General features: G+C 39.7%; 1 protein-coding gene across 1 annotated transcript in view; it reads left to right on the plus strand.

Moving 5' to 3' along the window:
- Positions 1-1,575: 1,575 nt before the first annotated feature.
- The window catches only part of ccni (cyclin I), a 32,212-nt gene continuing 11,891 nt past the window's right edge, over positions 1,576-21,896 (plus strand). The window contains 5 exon segments of the mRNA XM_044173322.1: positions 1,576-1,887; positions 4,418-4,577; positions 16,317-16,451; positions 19,056-19,130; positions 19,372-19,512. Coding sequence (XP_044029257.1) covers positions 4,464-4,577; positions 16,317-16,451; positions 19,056-19,130; positions 19,372-19,512 — 465 coding nt within the window. The 5' untranslated portion in view covers positions 1,576-1,887; positions 4,418-4,463.

A 21,896-nucleotide genomic window follows, 5' to 3' on the forward strand; every position in this document is an offset into this window, starting at 1 on the left:
CAATGATTTAACAAATATACCATTCACAAAGGCAGAACTGAATCGTGCTCTCAGGAAAACCAAGATGTCAACACCGGGGAAAGATCAGATATGTTACACTATGATAAGTCATCTTAGTGAATCATCTAAGGGCATTTTACTAGAACAATATAATGTGGTTTGGGAGTGTCTGGAAAGAAGCCGTTGTAGTTGCGATACGTAAGCCCGGAAAATATTGCACAAACCAGAGAATATAGGCCTATTGCTTTAACCTTCAATGTATGCAGAATAATGGAGAGGATGATAAATGAAAGATTAACATATTATAGAAAACAAAGGCTATGATTTAAAATATCAGAGTGGATTCAGAATAGGCAGAAATACCATAGACCCTGCTTTATGTTTAGAACATGAAATAAGGAAAGCAGAGATAAATAGGGAAAGCATAGTGGCAATCTTTTTTGATATAGAGAAGGCCTAAGATATGACGTGGAAGGAAGGATTATTAATTAAACTAAGTATGTTAGGGGTTAAAGGCCTGATGTATAGGTGGATCAATGACTTTATATGGAAGATCAATTCAAATAAGAACAGGGAAGTGTTCAGGATTTTTTTGGGTCAAAAATTGAACTCCTCAAGGTAGTATAGTGAGTCCTTTGTTATTTTCTATTATGATAAATGATGTTTTTCTGGGTTTGGAGAATGGGATGGGAGATGATGGGCGAGTTTGCTAAAATAGAAGAATGGTCATTTAAGTGGGGATTTAAATCTGCAGTAGACAAAGACAATGTTCTTTACATGGAAAAGATTATATAATCAAAAGAGTGAAACAATTTAAATTTCTTGTGGTTTGATGAAAGAATCACATGGCCTGTACATATTCAGAAAATAATTGACAAGTGTAAGAAAGCATTAAATGTCATGAGCTGTCTGGTAGGAAGTGAATGGGGGTAGAGAGAAGAGCAGTGAAAGATGGCCTGGATAAGATCAGTATTAGATTATGAGTGTGTGGCGTTCGGATCTGCAACAAGTACATCATAGGAATCAATCATCATAGGAAATAATAACTGACAAGTGTTCAAAGGAAGCCACAAAAACGAATCACAATGACATTACAGTACCCTTCAGTAAAATGGAAATGAAGACCACAACTAAGCATAAGTTGAAAGAAAGGTGGGAAGAAGAGAGAACAAGAAGGTGATTATACAAAATTCAAAGAAAAGTAGGTATGATGAGAAATGGGGAGAACCCAAAGAGATGAAACAATAATATCCAGGCTACGTTTTGGTCATACAGGATTAAACAGTACATTATTTAAAATAGGAAAACATAATACAGGAAGATGTGCATTTTGTCGTCAAGAAGAAACTTTAAAATCTTTTACAAAGAAGTTCTAAAGCGAAGTGCTAACTATTGTTGTTTCAATATCCTAGGAGAACGAACTTGATAGAGAGAATATATTTTTCTCATTTTATTTTCTCTTCTATAGTATTTAGTGAATGTATAGATTCCCGATCCACACTCAATTCCAGTTGGTGGCGGTAATGCACTGTAACGTCGATTGCTAACCGCCATAAAACATTACGTAAAAGAAGAAGAAGGGACTATTCTGCAGAAGGTGGGTTTGTTTTGTCCTCCCGTTCTGCCTGAAGTTGGGCGGGGCCTGATTTTCTTCTCTCTTCCCCCCACTCCCCCCCCTCGGAAGTAGACGTATCTGTCTATATTTCCTTCTTTTATTTTCTTTTCTTTTATTTTTTTTTACAACAACCCCCTTTCCCCAATACTAAGCATCATGGGCGTCACGATGGACGACTGAAGAACGGGTCCCAGATTTCACCCCTTTATTTATCCTTTCATTAATTGGACCGAATGAAATCCAACTGTGGTTTTCTCCGCTTAGCAGGAGAGGTAAGGCTTGGGGCTCCGTCTACTTACTGGGTCTGAGTTAGCCATTTAAATGTCCCTACTGTATAATTAGCGCAGTCTTCGCAAACACACTCCAACTCCTTTTCTATGAAACCATCCGAGGGTAGTGACCAACGTTTTCAAAATGCAAGTTATTTGTTAGACACTAATCAGTTTGTGGCGTGACGTCACGTCAGCTAGCGAGTTGCTACAAACGTTAGCTCCGTTCCAGGGAATAGTCGTATTCAGGGTAATAATGGAAAGAAACGCTCGGTAATGCACCTGCTTCAGGACGCCCGGTAGTTCCTAAAGAAGTGGGACCTCCCGGAGGAGATTCAAGTTAATTCCCGACAAAATTAGAAGTAGTTTGATTTCACTCTGTCACTCCTTACGTTGGACGGTGACAGATTTGGTTAACATTACAGTTAGCTGATATACAAATAGGTTAATTAGTAAAGTTGGGCTATTAACGTTTTCTATAGCAAGCACAACGTTTGTTCTTATGGGGACTTAAAGGGACAGTTCACCCCAAAATCAAAAATACTTATTTTTCCTCTTACCTGTAGTGCTATTTATCCATCTAGATTGTTTTGGTGTGAGTTGCCGAGTTTTGGAGATATCTGCTTTTGAGATGCCTGCCTATTTGGAATATAATATTGGAACTAGTTAGATGGCACTCAGCTTGTGGTGCTCAAAGTGCCAAAAAAAATAAAAAATAAATTTGAAAAACTCAACAGAAATGTCTCCTTCCAGAAATCATGACCTGCTCACAACAAGGTCTGTGGATTATTTGTGGAGTAACCGGATCATGATTTCTGTAAAGAAACATTGCTGTATCTGGAAAATCTATCGAGAATGGCTAAATGTTAATGGATAAAATAGACAGGAATGTCTGGTTTTGGTTTGTCCAAATTAAATAGGCTACCTGACAAATCAAAGAACGTCATCATATTGGTGCAAAAAATCATATCAAAATCCAATATTGCCATAAAGCAGTCCTGCTTATGGGTTTGCAACATTGTCCACAATGAACCAATAACCCACCCAGACATATTAAAGGGATAATAACCACAGAATAAACAAAATCTCTATGAGTTGACAAAAATATTGCCCACCCCTACTTTGCCCTTTTTTTTTGTTGTGTATAAGTAATTTGACCTCCTAAGGCCTCCATAAAAAAATCAGTCTCAGAGGGAAAAGTTAATTCTGTGGCTAACATATTACAACTTGTAAACATGCAACCTCTGATGAGGGGCTGCAAATAGATATCGCTTCATATTTTAGGGGTCACCATCCAAAAAGCTTGGGAACCAAACTGCCATTGAGCTTTATTTGCCACCTCCAGTAAATATTGTCCATGGAAACATCCTACACTACACTGTCATGCATACCTCTTTCTGTTCTCAATCCCCATTGTTTTATTAGCATAAAAACATTGGTGTATAGCGATAACTGAACGCAGGATTAGTGAAATAAAAAATTATGGATAAAACTATGGTCAAAACTGAATGAAATAATGCGTAGGAAATCGAATACATCTATCTCATTCATACAGTCTGAAGGGGCAGTCATAACAAAACCTCATGACATTGCAAACTATTTTAACAACTTTTAAAAGTAGAGTTGATAGATTTAAGAAATGTTAAGCAATGTAGTGATGGCACACTATCACATACATCGATATGTAATAGTATTATGAATGACAAGAACTGCCTCTTTAAATTCAGTCAGATTGACAGAGAAACTGTTAAGAAATTACTCACGTCACAAGCAGACTTCACTTCCTCTAGCATAGACAACCTAGATAGCAAAATGCTTAAACTTGTAGCCAACTCTGTAACTACTCCAATACTCCATATCCATATTTTCAATCAATGCCTAATCAATGGGGTTCATCCAACTGCATGGAAGGAAGCCAAAATTACAAAAACTAATATATATATATATCACACACACACACACACACATATATAGCATAGCATAAGCATTAGTAGGGCCCTGCCAAAGGATCTCAAGTAGCGATTAGGCTCATCGGGAGCTAGCAAATCTCAGATATAAGCTGGAGCCAGACCATTCAACGCTTTAAAAACAAGCAGTAAAAGTCAGTTCTAAAACTCACAGGTAACCAGTGGCAGCAAGGATTGGTGTAATGTGGTCGCTTTTATTAGTATGTGTTAAAAGCCTGGTAGCAGCGTTTTGTATCAACTGCATTGACTAATAAAACCAAGTCCAGTGGCAGCAGTAACATTTAGATGCAGACTACAAATATGGCTAAAACATTCAGAGCTCTTGGTCATAATAGGAGTGGGACCCGACAGGACACACCTCCTCCCCAGGTTTTCATTTGCGGAGGCATCACAGTGTGGCCGGAGGGATGGATGTCAAGGAGAGCTGGAATTAGTTCAATAAATGCAGGGGATGGTTAGCCCCCAAACATGATTGTTTGTCTAAAGTATAAATCAAGCTCACCAGTTTTCGATGGATTAGGTGAGTTGGAGTATGTGGTATTCTGATGTGCTGTGTCCCTGTGCAGGTATCTGTATCCAGTGGGGAGGTAGGCTCAACCAGGGGAGGAAAGAATGAAGTTCTTCGAACCCTGGGGACGCCAGAGGCTGTCTTTTCTTCTGGAAAAGGCTGCCTCTAGAGAAGCCAAAATGTGGAGGGTCTACATACCGAAGAAGCCCTCCTCACAGGTGAGGATTTACCTCTGGGTGTATGGAGACAGGACAGTGACTTTAAAATCTGCCATTGAAAACAAAATCTGAACTGAAAAAGGAAATATTGGCAGTGAAACATTTGTATTGTCAAAAGTTGTATTGGCACTGAAACAAGTATTGGCACTAAAAATAGTTCCACTGAAAAATAAAACACAGGCATTAAATATTAGTTCATTTTATTGTGATATTTTTTGCATCCTGATGTTTTTCAATGATGATGTGAGAGGAGGGATTTGAGGAGAAGGGGGCAAGGGGAGTGTGATTTACATATAATTTGCATACGAAGAGAACGTCACTCTTTCTGAACAAGCCGTCCTCTCGTCCACTACGAAGCCTCCAGCATCACCGTATAGCTAGCATATAATGCACGCTTGAGGAACCATTTGAGTCATAGGAGTACAGCACCGCAAAAGACAAGCCTTCAGTCTTAGGAGTGTAGCAGCCCCAAAAAGCAGAAATGTCCATCCAGCTCTAGTGTCCTTTACAGATCCATCATGCAAAATCCCCTGCATTCATCTCATCCTTCACCTGATCCTGCTGCTTGTTCCATGTCTTAGATTATTCATTCTATTTATTTTTATTTTTTCTACAATTTATGCAGATTGGACTTGCAATCTAAGATTAGTTTAAAAAAGTAGGTTTTGCATATGTCAGAATTTTCCAACGACAGTGCCACCTAGTGGCCGATTGGCACCAAATTTTGCACAGAGCCTCAGTGGGGCATGGAAAAGTACTGGCCCAAGTTTCGTGTTAATCGGACAAACCTATGTGGAGATATGACATCACTTCCTGTTTCACTGCAACCTACAGGAAGTTGTGCCTTTATAACTTGCGCATTTTTTGGAGTATCAAAATGCTTTTAATAACTTTTAATTATGAGGGTCCATAGATTCCATGTGCAAAATTTTGTGCAGATCAGACTCACGGCCTAGGAGGAGTTTGAAAAAGTAAGTTTTGCATATTTCGCGATTTTGTGGGGGGGAAAAAAGGTGGAAATGGGCGTGGCTTATATCACAAGTTGCAACTTAATTCAGGGAACGCGTGCATGTAAGGTTTTCAAATGTGTGACGTACTATGTGGGAGTTACTGGCCAAAACATGTTTACCTTGATTATAACGCTACCTGCTGGTTGACCTGTGTCATCTTTGGTGTCTGAGGTGTGTGCACGGGTCTATACCATCCCTGTGAATTTCACTTGCATAACTCTTACAGTGTAGGCTGAGTACCACTTTTACCATGGAAAAAAAAAAATAAATCTGAGCGATTTCAATAGTGTCCCCAGCACTGCTGATGCATTGCATTTGTGGTTCCCAGCCCCTTGGGCTTGGACCACTAACTAGACTAAAGGACTAACCCTAAAGGGGCTTAGAAGGAAATTGGCCATAACTCATTAACGATTTGTCCAATCATCACAAATCTTGTGAGATATCTTCAGTCCATGTTTGGGAATAGGCAAAGCATTTTGAGCTCGACCCATAGGGGGCGCTACAAATGCCAAAAAACTGTACCTCAAAATGCGGTGGACAGAATTTCGCCAAATTTGGTGTGCATGCTATCTCCTGAACATACACACCGAGTTTCATTCAAATCCGATGAAGGGGGGCCGAATGGCGGAACTTTGAATTCGCAGTTCTTCAAACGCTCCAGGCTTTGTGATGATGGAACAAGTGTGTGATTGGTCTCAATCCTCGTTTCAAATAGAATTAAGCAAGCTGAAGTGACTTTGCTCGTTGCTGCCCGAGGCTTCAATTTTGGCCCATCGAGCTGCTGCCTTCCTTTTGAGCGAAAAAAGGCATGAACCTGCCCATTGCCGCTTGCGGCTATATTTTTATGTGTATTTTTTATCTGTCAACCTTTTTCCTGTACGTGTTGAATCTTGAGCTGCTGTAACAAGCGAATTTCCCTGTTGTGGGATCAATGAAATTGATCTCATCTTATTTGACGGCACCCCCACTTGTTGACAATGCTCACATGATGCCTGAAGTCAAGAGCTCTCTTTAACACTTTGTCCCATGTCTGTAGCCTCTTTTGTTGCTGGATTATAAGCCTTCAAAGCAAGTGGAACTTGTGACCACAATGATTCACCTTCAGAGATTATCATACAATCTTGCTGACAATCTAGGGCATTACTACAGGCTTGGAGGAAGGCCTGAAGTGCTTGGGTTATGGCTGAAAAGACCAACTTGTCATTCACAGGCTACTATTTAATTAAATTCAATTTTATTTATATAGCTATCTCATTGCACTTTTACGGTAGAGCAGGTCTAGACCGTACTCTTTGTAATATTATTTGCAGAGACCCAACAATTCCCACCATGAGCAAGCACTTGGCGACAGTGGCAAGGAAAAACTTCCTTTTAAGAGGCAGAAACCTCGGGCAGAACCAGACTCAATGGTAGGCAGCCATCTGCTGCTGCTGTGTTAGGTTTTGAGATATATATATGCTTTTGATTTTATTAATTTAAGTGGTCGGGGGGCAGACACCGTCACTAAGGAGTTTTGGGTTGGTAACTCCTCTGGAAGCGCAGAGAAGTGTGTAGGACTGCAACTCTGCCTCCTGGTTTCAACTCTGGGTTGTCATGGTTTTGGTCCACTACTAAACTCGGCCAGATTTCTAGATATGAGAGCTGCTCCTTTCAAAGTGGGATGAATGCCATCTCTCCTAATCAGACCAGGTCTTCCCCAGAAAGTCTGCCAATTATCTACAAAGCCCACATTGTTTGCTGGACACCACCTCATCAGCCAGTGGTGGAATGACATGCGGCTAAACATCATCACTGGTCAGGTTAGGCAGGGGCCCAGAGAAAACTACGGAGTCCGACATTGTCGTTACCGCCGACATAAATAACAACCTGTATTTATGTTTATCCTTAAGTCCAAAAGCTACTTGAATGAGCAAAGACATTGGCAAAATAAATGAGAAAAGGACTCAGCCTCCTTTTTGCAGAAGGAACATAAAGGGGAAACATCGGATCTAAAAATGTGAGTGAATTCATTGTACGGATAGTATCTGTGTGAAACTTTAATATGAATTTTTTTAAACTTTATTGGGGACAAAAAATCTATTAAATTCGGTCCAAACACTTCTGATATGAGCATTATTACAAGAACGTTCTTCGTGAACCTTTCCACCAAGCCACAATCTAGGAATCACCCCTTAGAAAGGTTCATATAATAATGACGCATTAATGAGAGACAGCAATTTAGTGGATATACTTAAGTACTCTGGAATGCTGAGAAATGTCTTCTGTTAATTAGTTTCTTTGTACTGATGAGCAGTTCTGCCATCAGTGCATGAATGTGTGTGAATGGGGTGAATGCGATATGTAGTGTGTGAAGCGCTTTGAGTGGTCGGAAGACTAGAAAGGCGCTACACAAGTACAGTCCATTTACCATTTACCATTTTTGTATCCAACATGTTGATTGTTCCATAAGATACGCTTGTGTGTTGAGAAGCTGTGCTTGAAAGTAGTCTTCCATGTGTCAAGTGCTTGTTTATGGAAGTTGGCAAGTTTAACTGGTAGTTTACCTGAGATAAAATTACAGGAAAGAAGCTTAATCCACCACACTGATCAAAGTTGGGAATAATAAACCAAGGGGAATTATTATGAACTAAACAATTTTTTTGCCAATTAATTTTAAATATACTATTAGTTTTAAAATCTAAAACAGTAAGACCTCCCTCTGAATATTGTCTAAGTGTTTTCCTTTTTACATACTCATGTATTATATTTCCAAATAAATATGAATAAGAGTGAGTCAATAGCTGCACATGTTTTCTGATCAACGGGAAAGCGGGAAAAACCAGTCTGGACAAACCTTCCGCCTTAGAAAGTAAAACATGACCCAAAACAGAAAGGTCTCTGTGTAACAGTTAAAATGGCTTTTAAATTTTTTTACTTTTGGTTAAAGCATTTTCTGTAGATTTACTTACAGTGATTCCCAAATAATTGACAATAAACAAATTAATAAGTTCAGCAGCAATTAAAAACAAAAACGGCGAAATAGGGTACCCTTGTCTAATCCCACATTTGACATCAAAATGAGGAGTGCCGTATGCTGAAGATGCACAACTATTAATGTTAGTATAGAGTGTACTTCAAGTTAGTATAGAGTGTTCTCTTCAAACCCAAAGTATTGTTTATCTTTCATCTTAAGATGAATGTGTTTAAACAGACATCCTTATTTTGATAGCTACAAAATAAAAATAAAGCTTTTCTTTTAGTTAGATCTCATACTCCCCATACATTAAGAGAAAAACAAGAAAAATTAATATGAAACATGTATACTGTATTTAAACACAAAATAAAGATTAACAATGCTATACAAACAGTAGTTGTTGTTGTGAAAAGGGTTGAGAGAAAAACTTGAATTCAAAAGCCCAACCTTTATGTTAAGCGAACAGCAAAGACACTGACCCGAGAGAATCAGATAAAACTGCATTATGTTACAAAAAGAAAAATATGTATATATCTATAGATCCATCTTTTTATCAGTAAAAATGGTAATGCAAGTACTCACAAGAACCTATGACCAAAGATCTGAGGCTATCCCTCCATAAAAGGAAAGACCAAAAAGTATCCATATACCATCTTTTGTTTTCAGAAAAAGAAGGGAAATATCAAGGGAAATGAGAATATGTTGCTTTTTAGACAGCCTACATACTTTAAATTAAGTTTCCCCAAACAACTGCTTCTACTTAATCATGTATTTACTTCATGTGAGATCCTCTACAGAGACCTTCTTACCAGCAATGATAGGCAAACGGACCACTAAAGCCTGCTCTTTTGTTTTGTTTCCTCGCCTCCTCCACCAGTGGCCACAGCTTGGCTCTTGCACCCTTCACATGCCAAGTTAAGTCCTCAGATATCTTTATTTTCTTCTGCTTGAGAATTTCAGAGTTTTAGCGTCTGTCTGGACTTGATCTCTGTGTGCTCTTTAAGAAGTTGTTGTCCTTCCTTCCTCATCTGTGGACCCAGTCTGTGGGTAATATCCACGGTCTTTGGAACAGAGTCCGCGAGACCAGGAGAAACACAGGAGAAAAGGTCAATTACAGTCATTTTAACATTTTTTTCACCCTCGCACGTGGGAACCCCCGGAGATCTTCAAGTTCCAATTCCTGGAATACGCATCCGTGTTGTTCATTTTTTCCAGCAACTTCTTATTTTCAGCAGACAAAGTATTAATTTGGAGCTCCAAGGGATCCACTCTCTATCTCCCCTACCTTGCTCCCCTAGTTGCCTGTCCCCTGCAGCTTGCACAGAAGAGTGTTTGGATATTCTCCAAGTTTTGGAAAATGGTCTTCTCTATAGATTCTAGTTACTCCATGAAGAAGCGTTGCGACTCAGAAATCGTATTAATCGCATCAAGTAGGACAGCATTGGAGGGATCCTCCTGGCAAGATTTTCCACTACCCCTTCCACTTCCATTTTATCCTCAGTAGTCGACATGTCAGCAGAGTGAGTTATTTTTTGCAAGATGGGACACCAAGCTAACAAGCATACAATGGTTAGCTTTAGTAACAGCGTTAGCTCTTCATAAAGTTCAACAGAAAAAACCCATGGAAAAAGTAAAAATTGGGTCAAAGTTTCAAAAAACAAACTTGCAATGTTGTTCTTAACATTAGGAAAAACTATTTACGTTTCTTGGCCTTGGGCAAACAAATTCAAGCGCCAGCTTTGCTCCCTCCCCCCTGCACCGCCCCAACTTATGTCGCCAGAGACCGTTTAAGCCTAGTGTTGCTCAATGTTACAACACGTTTCGTTGCTCTGATTGGTTGTACGTCTATCCAGTTTCGTCCAGAGGCATTTTGGTCTGCGCCTGTTGATAAAGCCCCTTGGAAATCGAAAATTAACTGAGAGACATTTCATGAATTAATCTGGTGATGCATGGCTAACTCTGACTAAACTACACCAAAAAGGTACATTAATTTCTCATGTCAGCAAAAATATTTTATATCTAGGCTTGGACAACGCATAACTATTTTACTATAACATATTGCACAATAACATCTATATTTAATGCAGCACTTCTGAACAAAAGTATACAGATTTAATAATAACATGCATGCTTCTTGGACTTTTATTGCACCCATTCGAGACTAAGGAATGACAGCTATAGGAAAAATAATGTTAATATTAGTAACAGAGCCAATAACAACTGTAGCAGCAGTTATCAAGCAGGAACATGGGGTCAGCAAGTGGCCCACAACCACAGATCCAGTCTCTGCAGCTCTGGAGGCAGAAATACCTGCTGAAAGCGACAGGAGAGAGGAGAGAAATGAGAAAGCACAGAACTACGGGAGAGAGAAGATGTCGAGTTAGTAACATGCAGTAATGGGATAAAAATGGAGAAGGAGAGAGGAAAGAAGTGCATCATGGGAAGTCTCCCGGCAGTCTAAGCCTATAGCAGTATAACTAAGGGATGGTTCTTAAGCCTACTCTTAAATGTGAAGATGGTGTCTGGCTCCCGAACCCACATTGGGATGTGATTCCATAGGATAAAAGCTTGTTAACTGAAGGCTCTGGCTCCCATTCTACTTTTGGAGACTCTAGGAACCACAAGTAATCTTGCATCCTGGGAGTGCAGTGTTCTAGTCAGGTAATAAGGTATTATGAGATCTTTAAGATATGATGGTGCCTGACCATTAAGAGCTTTGTAGGTGAGGAGAAGGATTTTAAATTCTATTCTGGATTTTACAGGGAGCCAGTGCAGAGAAGCTAATATTGGAGAAATATGATCTCTTTTCCTGGTCCTTGTCAGTACACATGCCGCAGCATTCTGGATCAACTGGAGAGTCTTAAGGGACTTATTCGGGCAGCCTGATAATAAGGAATTGCGATAGTCCAACCTAGAAGTAACAAATGCATGCACTAGTTTTTCGGCATCATTTTGAGACAGGATGTGCCTGATTTTTGCAACGTTGCATAGTTGAAAGAAGGCAGTCCTTGAAGTTTGTTTCATGTGGGAGTTAAAAGATAAATCCTGATCAAAGATAACTCCGAGGTTCCTTACGGTGGTGCAAGAGGCCAGGGCAATGCCATCTAGAGTAACTATATCTTTAGATAATGTGTCTCGGAGGTGTTTGGGGCCAAGTACAATAACAGTTTTGTCTGTTTAACATCAGAAAATTGCAGGTCAACCAGGTCTTTATGTCCTCAAGGCATGCTTGAAGTTTAGCTAACTGGTTAGTTTCATCTGGCTTGATCGATAGATATAATTGGGTATCATCCGCATAACAATGAAAGTTTATGGAGTGTTTCCTAATAATATTGACTAGAGGAACTACCATATTATTCGAGGTGATGCCCACTGGAACACTGTGGTAACAGAGCAGGGCAGGTCAGACAGCTGTGTTTCTCTGGTGCCCACTGTCATGGGATGCAAAAGTCTTTGATGTAACTTAGGCTGCTGTAAGAATTAAGGCAGGCGGCCGACAGGTGCTATGCACAATGAATCTTGATCTGTAGACTGGTGGCTAGCGTCGGATAGAAGCTCTGCTAAACTTCCTTTCTATACTCGTTTAGATATAGTTGATCGACACCACTTTCAAAGTTATTATCAAAGCGAGATTGACCGGAATACAATAAAGCTTAACAAAAAGAAATTAGTTTTGCTTTCACTAAGGTTAAAATACACGCAACTTAGATGAGAAAGAAAAAAGTAGGAAAAGAAAATCTCTGGAGAAAAGGAAAACTAAGAGGGTCAGCAATTAGGATCTCCTTAGAGATGGAGAGTGAAAAATGAAGAGCAATGGACAAAGGAGATCTAATGCTTTCATCCCGTTAGGTATAGCCGTGAATTGGAGGCGTAGAAGCCAACTTATTATGCACCTCTACTTTTCTTTGTTCTGATGAGAAAACGTGGTTTCCTTTTCTTTTATGGATTTATTTCATTTAAGATTTTACGCACGATCGTCACATACTTCCTCATCACTATAGTCAATCCACTGTGATTCTAACATCGAATAGTATGTAATGATGTTTTGCATAAAACATTTAAAAAGGCATATGGATTAAGCAGAAATCATATTTCAGAATATCATTCATTCAGTTACATAACATTCCTAACTACTTACCTATTAGAACATCATTTCTAATACTGGTAATAGGTGAGCAGAAGGCAAAACAACAGTTTAATCACACACTATAATAAGTCACATTCTTATACGAATCATTTTGCATTCTTAATATTACAGAGACCCTGTCATCAATGGTCATTAGATGGCAGTATGGTCACATGGTAAACAAGGTATTAAACTCATGAATGAATAATTCAGCTTTACATCGTACAGATATCGTAGTTGGGTTATTCTACAAGAAAATGTGCTAAGTGACGTTAACTTATTGATACTGATTTGACATTTGATATGACATTAATTCACATTTGGTTTAGCAAAAGAAGATTCTTCCAAGTCATTTCTTCAGGAATGCATCCGAAGATTAATGTCATATTTGCTGCGATCCTTATCTTCCTTTCACCAGTGTGAGAGAAAGGGGCTGATTTGATTGCTTATACATAGAGGGCACAACTGCTCCTTTAGTTTTAATTAGATTTTCTTTATGGCATTTATTCAGGTCTCCACGTGTGGGGAACAATGACAATGGCCTCTGTGGAAAAGGTAAAGCCTTGACTAAGAGGCTTGAATGGAAAGTTTGCTGCTGGGTTCCTGTGTGATAAAGGGACAGCTATTGTGCTTTACCACGGCATTTGGGATCCCTTGTGCTGTACTCTGTGTGCTTTTCTTTCTCTTTCCTCTTCACTAACCCACACACCTTTACCTTTGTATGTGTGGCTGTGTACTTATACACAACCACACATACATCTCAAACGACCCAGATAGCATGGTAACATAACTAGCTACGCTCCATGCCATCTTGAGGACAAATAGTGTGTCCTCTATTTTGGCTCTCCCTTTTGTTTGAGTTTCACGGGTCTGCCTGCCATTTTGGATCTGTGCGTGACGATTACCAACGTGGTCACGTTCGAATGGTTGTTAGCTGAAGCTATTGATTATTGATCAGTGCTAAGGTTAAATAAACTCTATTGTACATTTTAAAGAGCAGTTGCCTGTGGTTATTTTGTGTATGTGTTGTAATAACAGCTGGTTGTGACGGTCAGTGCTTGGATTCGCCCTTCACTGTCCACTATTACTTTACTTGTTACTTTAAATGTCAGCATTTTTGAGTGGACAGCCACCTTTGAGATTGTTTTCCACGTTTGGTTGTTGGTCCCTGATGCCAGGGTGGGTCCCTGTAATTATTCATCCATATTAATCATTTTGATAATATTAATACTGTTATTAATATTCATAAATATCTTTGATATTTTTGCCAATAACCAAACCTGCCCTACCTGAATCCCAACACCAGGGAAACTCAAGGAAGGATATTTATTCAAATCCCAGAGGAAAAGCCATAAAGAGTTCCTCCCTTTTGGCCTTCTCAGGACTACTAACTTGTACAATCTTGTGTTGTATAATAATAAATAAATTACCTTGTACCTTAGTTAGGCTAGATTTGTGGACCTGTGGTTCTGTAAACAAAAAATGAAAGCACAGAGTTTGGGCATATATTTACAAGTAAGTAGACTTCACATACTTTGAGTCACCCAGATAAGGTTATTCATATTCATAACTGAACAAATTAACTAAATTACTCAATTTAACTTAATATCAAAGTCTTATACATTTACAAAGGCTGCCATCATCAAACAAAGAACACCAATACAATATTTAAACACAATAGGCAGCAATTAAGGCTGTGAGTTAGTACCACTGAATATACTGAAGACTGGCTGGGGTAAATTAAATTCCCATTGCCTGCAGCCCTTTTACATTGGTAAAGAATCTACCATGAATTTGCGCGTTTCCATGGTGCTGCCACTTTCCAAGACAGACTCTAAATTGCCCCATCATCAATAACAATAATTAATAATAATAATAATAATAATAAACTTTATTTATAGAGCACATATCAAAACAGAATACAAAGTGCTTCACAGAGAGAGAAATAAAATAACACAGTGAATGATGAAATACATGAAGGACAAAAACCAAATAAGAGATAACAATAAATTAAAAACCAATAAAATAAACAGACAGCTCAGATAAGATTAGGATATGCTTTCCAATAAAAATGCATTTTGAGAAGAGACTTAAAAGAAGACACTGACTCAGACAACCTAATTTCTTCAGGGCAGGTCTTTCCAGAGCCTCGGGGCCCTGATGGCAAAAGCTCTGTCCCCCTTTGTTTTCATCCTAGACTCAGGAACAGACAGAAGACCCCTTCCCGAAGATCTCAAACTACATAAAGGTTCATAAGGGATTAAAAAATCTAAAATATAATCTGGAGCCAGGTCATGAAGAGCCCTAAAAATAATCAATCAGATCTTAAAATCAATCCAAAAACAAACACGGAGCCAATGTAGAGAGGCTAAAACAGGTGTGATATAATCGTACCTCTTGGTCCTGGCTAAAAGCCTAGCAGCTGAGTTCTGTACAGTCTGCAGTCGTTTCAAAGTTTTTTGATTAAGACAAGTCAACAGACCATTACAATAATCAAGGCGTGAGGTGATAAAAGCATGTACAGAACAGTTTCTGCATCACTCACAATTAGACAATCAATCTTACAAACTAAGCAAACTAACAACGCACTGCACTTACTTTATCGTGGACGCACATGATCACAAATAAAGTCCACACAGGATTAATTAGACAGAGTGCAATTAGGAGTGCACACATCTGGGTCCACAAGGATTTTACGTCTACTAGAAAAACTCCCACATTACTCCACAGCTATGATGTCATAGTAGTCTATCATAGGGCTGCCGCTTACAATTTTTAGGCCTTTTTTTACAGAAGCAGTTGTTGATCATTTGCTGCCCCTACTGGCTGGTACAGAGGAGTGAAGAGTCAGCAGTCAGTGTTGGTATAAAGCAGAGCAGTCAATAAAATTCCAGCTTGCTTTTATTTGTCATATCATAGTAAATTGAATATCTTTGGATTTTGGACTTGGTCGAACAAAACAAATAATTTTGATGTTTGATAGACTAGACAATGAATTGATTAATCAAAAAATAATCTGCAAATTAATTGAATTTAGGTTCTTAACTGCTTCAAAGACTTCAGACTCACTAGGTTAGAAAAGAAATAGATGATTTAGTTTTCTCATCATCAAAAGATTAATTTGTTGTCTTGACAAACTTTCTTTCTTATAACAGAACATTTTGTCTTGATCATGAGAAAACATTGTTGTCTCATTATTCTGGATCCTCAGCATAACAAATAACTGATCTTGCCACAACAAACTGTCAAAACTGTTTTCTTGTAATAGCAGAATATAATTTCATGATCACAGGAAAACAAAGCTTTATATGGTGAGATCAAAAAATACCACCAAAGCTGGATTGTGATTATCAAATGCATCAAAACAAAGTAGGCATTGTGGGGAAAATCTGCTCCAGTGTAGTTACAGTGAAAACAGGGTTTATGTCAACAAACACTATAATGATGCCTTGAGATCATAAGTCCATCAAAGGCTTTGCCTCTTTCTTTTTTTTTCTTAAGAGGAGGATAGATAAGTATGATGACATATTTTATTGTCATCATGAGGAAACATGGACAAGAACAAATGTTTCAGTGGTCAGTACAAACATCCCCAAGGCCTAGCGAGATGAGGCTGTTGATGTTGTTGTTAACCTTGTTGTTTGTTGTAGGATACAGACATCACCCCAGCCCAGCGGGACGAGGCCGTGCGCTGGTTGATGGAGCTCCACAGCAGACTGCAGCTCTACCCAGAGACCCTGGTTTTAGCTGTTAGTATCTTGGACCGGTTCCTTGCTCCCATTAAGGTAAATAAATCTGAATCAGAAATACTTTATTGATCCCCGAGGGGAAACTCTTTTGTTACAGCTGCTCACTATCACGTCAGTGCACACTTGAGAATAGAAGGAATAGAAGTACTAAGCAAATCAAAATATAATATGCTATAATATAGGTAAGATAAATTAACTACAAAGTGTATATAAGTATAAAAGCTAAAATAAGTGTAAGTACCAAAGTGGATTTAGAGGTTGATAAGTATGTACGGTATAATACAATGTAATAATATAAGTAACAAGTAATAGTGCAATAATGAGTACTGTCAAGTTAACTGTAGCTTATTAAGATGATTATGAGACGGTGGATATTGCACAGCAGTAATAGAAGTATGAATAAATGTCAATAAACAGGGAATATTAAACTGAAAACAGAGAATATTGCACAATTATTTCAAGTATTGCGGTGATGTTAATGATCCAATGTTCAGTTTAGTGACATAGGGTCATATAGACTAACACTTAGAGGGAGGAGTTAAAGAGTTTGATGGCCACAGGCAGGAATGACTTCCTGTGGCGCTCTGTGGTGCTTTTTGGGGGGATGAGTCTTTCGCTGAAATTTACTCCTTTGTTTGACCAGTACGTCATGGAGCGGGTGGGAGACACTGTCCAAGATGGCGTGTAGTTTGGCCAGCATCCTCCTCTCTGACACCACCAACAGAGAGTCCAGCTCCACCCCCACAATGTCACTGGCCTTACGGATCAGTTTGTTGAGCCTGTTAGCGTCCGCTACCCTCAACCTGCTGCAACAGCATACAGGATAGCACTGGCCACCACAGACTCATAAAACATCCTCAGCATTGTCCGGGAGACGTTGAAGGAGTTCAGCCTCCTCAGAAAATAGAGCCGGCTCTGGCCCTTCCTGTAAAGCGCTTGAGTGTTCTTAGCCCAGTCCAGTTTATTGTCTATGTGTACTCCTAGGTACTTGTAGTCCTCTACAATGTCCACACTGACCCCCTGGATGGAAACCGGGGTCACTGGTGCCTTGGCCCTTTGTAGATCTACAACCAGCTCCTTAGACTTTGTCGCAATGAGCTGCAGATGGTTCTGCTCACACCATGAGACAAAGTTCCCCACCACAGCCCTGTACTCAGTCTCATCACCACCACCCCCCTGAGGGGCACCAGTGTTGCACCACGCTGTCCGACACACAGTGCTGCAGACGCACATGCTGTGGTCTGCCAGTCAGGTAATCAACAATCCAGGACACGAGGGGGGCATCCACCTGCACCGCTGCCAGCTTCTCACCCAGCAGGACTGGCCGGATGGTGTTGAAAGCACTGGAGAAGTCCCATGGGCCATGGGCCGCAGCTGTTCCAGCAGCATTCTCTCCAGGGTCTTCATTATGTGGGAGGTCAGTGCCACTGGGACGCGGCGTTTTCGGCACAGGAACGAGGCAAGATGTCTTCCACAGAACAGGGACCCTTTGAAGAATCAGGCCCTGATTTGCATAAAGTAGCCTAGGCCTCAACTTTATGCAAATGACCAGCGTCAAACGCGACTCCCCGTCTTTCGAAATGCAACACTACGCTACCAGAATGCATTTCAGGGCTTTCTACATAGACAATAAATGGAAAGTACCATATGGACATGTACCATTATGCTGTGTTCAGACTACCGGCAGCAAAGCTACGGGTTGCAAGCCATTTTCAATGGAAGCCGGTGACATGAAGCTACAAACTGCCACCCGTCACTTGTCACTGCGGGTGTGACGCGCTACTAATCCAAATTGAGCTGGCGCTTTTTCAGCGCTCCCATGACTAGGTGAAGCGTCAACCAATCATATGTTTTTGTGTCACCATTTCTGGTCACCTTCTCTCTCCCCACAATTCCTGTTCTGTTCTTTCTAAAAAATGGAAGAAAAACTTAACTACGCCAACAAGCGCTTGAGCAACACAGCAGGTTTTTGTTTTTACAGATGTTCTTGACACATCCAGCACTCTTCTCGTTTCTAAAACATAACTCAGAAACTTCTATGACTTACTTTAGCTCTAAAGAGCAAGAAAGATAAAATGGTATAAAAAGGAAATAGATGTGTGTGACACCTGCTCAGGTGTTTACTTGCCTAGAAATTGCTTCTAATCTCATGCATGCTCAGCTCAATTTTAGTGACATTCGGATGTAGTGACTTCGTCTAGTTCAGGTCTATTCAGTTACAAATTTAACTGGGCCAGATTTTAAAACCAGGAAATATAGATGGGCCAGACATTTTCAGCAGCCTATTTAAAACCTTTTTTTTTTTCTTTTGGTAATGACAGATTTTACCGATTGGTACTGCACATGTGGAACTCTCAACCGAGATGAGAAGGAAGCAAGATGGCTAACTCATTACTCGCTACTTCCATACACTATAAATGTAGTTTACTTATTTTGTCATACATCAGATTTTGTATGCTGGGCCACTTGGAGGTTGCTTCTGGGCTGGATGGGGCCCGCGGGCCACCAATTGTTTAGGCCTGGTCTAGTTAGACAGCACAACCTTCAAGACCTGCTAACACCACATTCATGAGGTGTTGAAAAAAAACTGACCGCAAACATTTTATTGATTTACTCATTGATGGGATTGTTTGTCTTCAGGCCCGTCCAAAGTACCTGCGCTGCATCGCCATCGCCTGCTTCTTCCTGGCTGCTAAGACCTGTGAGGAGGATGAGGTGAACACAAACAACACAATAAAAATATAGAAACACACACACACACACACACACACACACACATAATCAGACAGTAGACACTGAAGTGCAAAAAAAGAGTATGCAAAGTTATTGGATCTTTATACAAGTGTTGAACTGCACTGAAGGTCAGATATGTGGAGTTCACTGCATCAGGACAGTTCTGGTAACTTGGTGTGTGTGTGTGTGTGTGTGTGTGTGTGTGTGTGTGTGTGTGTCTCAGTGTGTGCCCTCTCTGAAGGAGCTTGCTGCCTCCAGCAGCTGTGGCTGTTCTCCATCAGAGATCCTGAGGATGGAGAGGATCATTCTGGACAAACTAAACTGGGATCTGCACACTGCCACAGCACTGGACTTCCTGCACATCGTACGTCTGTCACACAAACACACACCCTCACTGTATCTGACATGATCTGAGCTACATTTAAGGTGTTAGATGGCTTATTTGTTAAATACTCATTGAATATTTCCCACATTCTGAGGTCTGTCATCAATGAATTACTGATCACTGGTAATCACTGTGTATCTGATCCGTTTGTAGATTTTTAATCAGTGCAGCTAGTGACACCTGGTGGCAAAAAGGTGTTACTGCCTGCCTTACTACAGATCCTGCTGGGTAATGATTTTTCTTTGCTCCACCTCCTGCAGTTTATTTTAATTTCTCTCAACATTGTTGCATCAGTTTCTTTTTATTTTAAACAATTCACTTAGTGATGACAATGATCATTACATAGGGCAGTGTTATAGCATATCATTATAAATATTGTGAATACAAATCACAAATGCACTATCGTGTATCTTCCCTCCCTTCCCAGCACCCCTTCCCTACATTCACTCATCCGATATTGTCTAGAAATAATGGTCTATACAAGTTATATATAACAGGTGAAAATAGAGACGGAAGAGCAGTAACAAACAAAACTAAAATAAAGAAAGAACATTTTTTTCACAAACATGATGTGTTTCTCTATTGGTACAACATCACATTCAAGTTTCCATTCTTACCGATTTAACACCATATCACTAAACATCTTACATTCACCCTATCCATCCTGTGTCTCTTCTACCTAACCAAGCACATTGTTCAAATCCCCATTTTCAATATAATGTATAAACAGTCCCCACACTTTTCAATAAAAGTCCTTTTTGCCTTTGAGGATATAGGTTATCTTTTCCATTGAAATACAGCAGAACATTTCTCTTAGCCATTGACCTATTCCATGTCTGTTAACATTTTTCCAAGACAGGGCAATTAGACGTCTTGTTTGTAGTGAGCACATAGCAAGAAGAATATGTTTACTTCTCTGTATATATGGGGTACCTGGGTGCACTCCCAAAATACAAACTTTTGGATCAAGGGGTAACGTTAGAGATTAAATCTTAACAATAGCATTGTTAATTTCCCCCCAAAACTCACTTATTTTAGCACAGTCCCAGAGACAGTGGACTAAAGTCCCCCTTTCCTGATTACACTGCACATTTATGCAATTTAACTGGCGTAACATAAACCTTTAGCCAGTATGCATTAGCCAGTTATATTGTAACAACTTGTACAGTACTTCCCTAACATTGTGGAAACCTTGCCGGCCTTTAATGAATCCATTTTGGTCCTGCTCAACTATGCTTGGAATTAAATCTTTTAGCCTCATAGCTAATACTTCACCCACCTGATGACCCCAATGAAGTGATTACCCCTACCCCCCACTCAAGATGTATAAAGATTGAGCCGATTATTCGAAGGGATTGTACTATCAAGTTCTATAAGCTCAACATAGATGACATTTAGCCTATATACTATTCATCATTCCTACTTTTAAGATTTACTTAGTTTCTCTATAGGATACATTAAACAAATTGATATTCTTCATACTATCTTAAATACGATACAATTAACATAAAGGTTTCAATTACAATGCATACATACATTCTTGGGGAATGATTTCATGTGCACCCACACGGCTTTAGCTTTAGCTGGTGTCAGTATGGGAAGAATATCATGCCATATCTCAAAACTGAAAAAAAAGCATTGAAAGGTTAAAACTCAGTGTTTGAAAGCTTGAAATATAATAAAAAATGTTTTGCGAGATTGAAACAAAGTTTTGAAGGCATGCATAATATTTTGATAGGCTGAAAAAACATTTCAAATCTCTGTAATCAATAATTAGGGCCCAAGCACCGACAGAGAACTGTGTATCCGTGTGCACGTCAGTCATTGGTGGAGCAGTCTGTCAATCCCACCTAACCTGGTAAATACGACAAATGATTGGACTGTACTTGGAGGCAGCTGTGGCTTAGTGGTAGAGCGGAAGGTCGGCAGTTCGATCCCGGCTTCCCCCAGCCCACATGATTAAGTGTCCTTGAGCAAGACGCTGAACCCCAAATTGCTCAAATGGCTGTGCCTTCGGTTTGTGAGTGGAATTAGTTTCTTTGAACTGATGAACATAGTGTATGAATGGAGTGAATGTGATATGTAGTGTGATATTATAGCTGGTGATTTTAATCAAACAGACCTCAGAATCGTTTTACATAAATTTCATCAGCATTTCCACACCCCCACCAGGGGAAGCCATACACTGGAACATGTTTTCTGGCAGCTACAAAGCCCTAACCCCGCCCCCAATTTGGTCAGTCAGACCATATTTCCCTGCTTCTCCACCACCTGCTTCAAGACAGCCACCATCGACCCTGTAACTAAAGTCTGCACTGTCTAGTCTAAACGACTACCGCCCTGTGGCACTCACCACCATTCAT

The sequence above is a fragment of the Siniperca chuatsi genome, linkage group LG18 (assembly GCF_020085105.1).
Source record: "Siniperca chuatsi isolate FFG_IHB_CAS linkage group LG18, ASM2008510v1, whole genome shotgun sequence".
Classification (NCBI taxonomy): Eukaryota; Metazoa; Chordata; class Actinopteri; order Centrarchiformes; family Sinipercidae; genus Siniperca; species Siniperca chuatsi.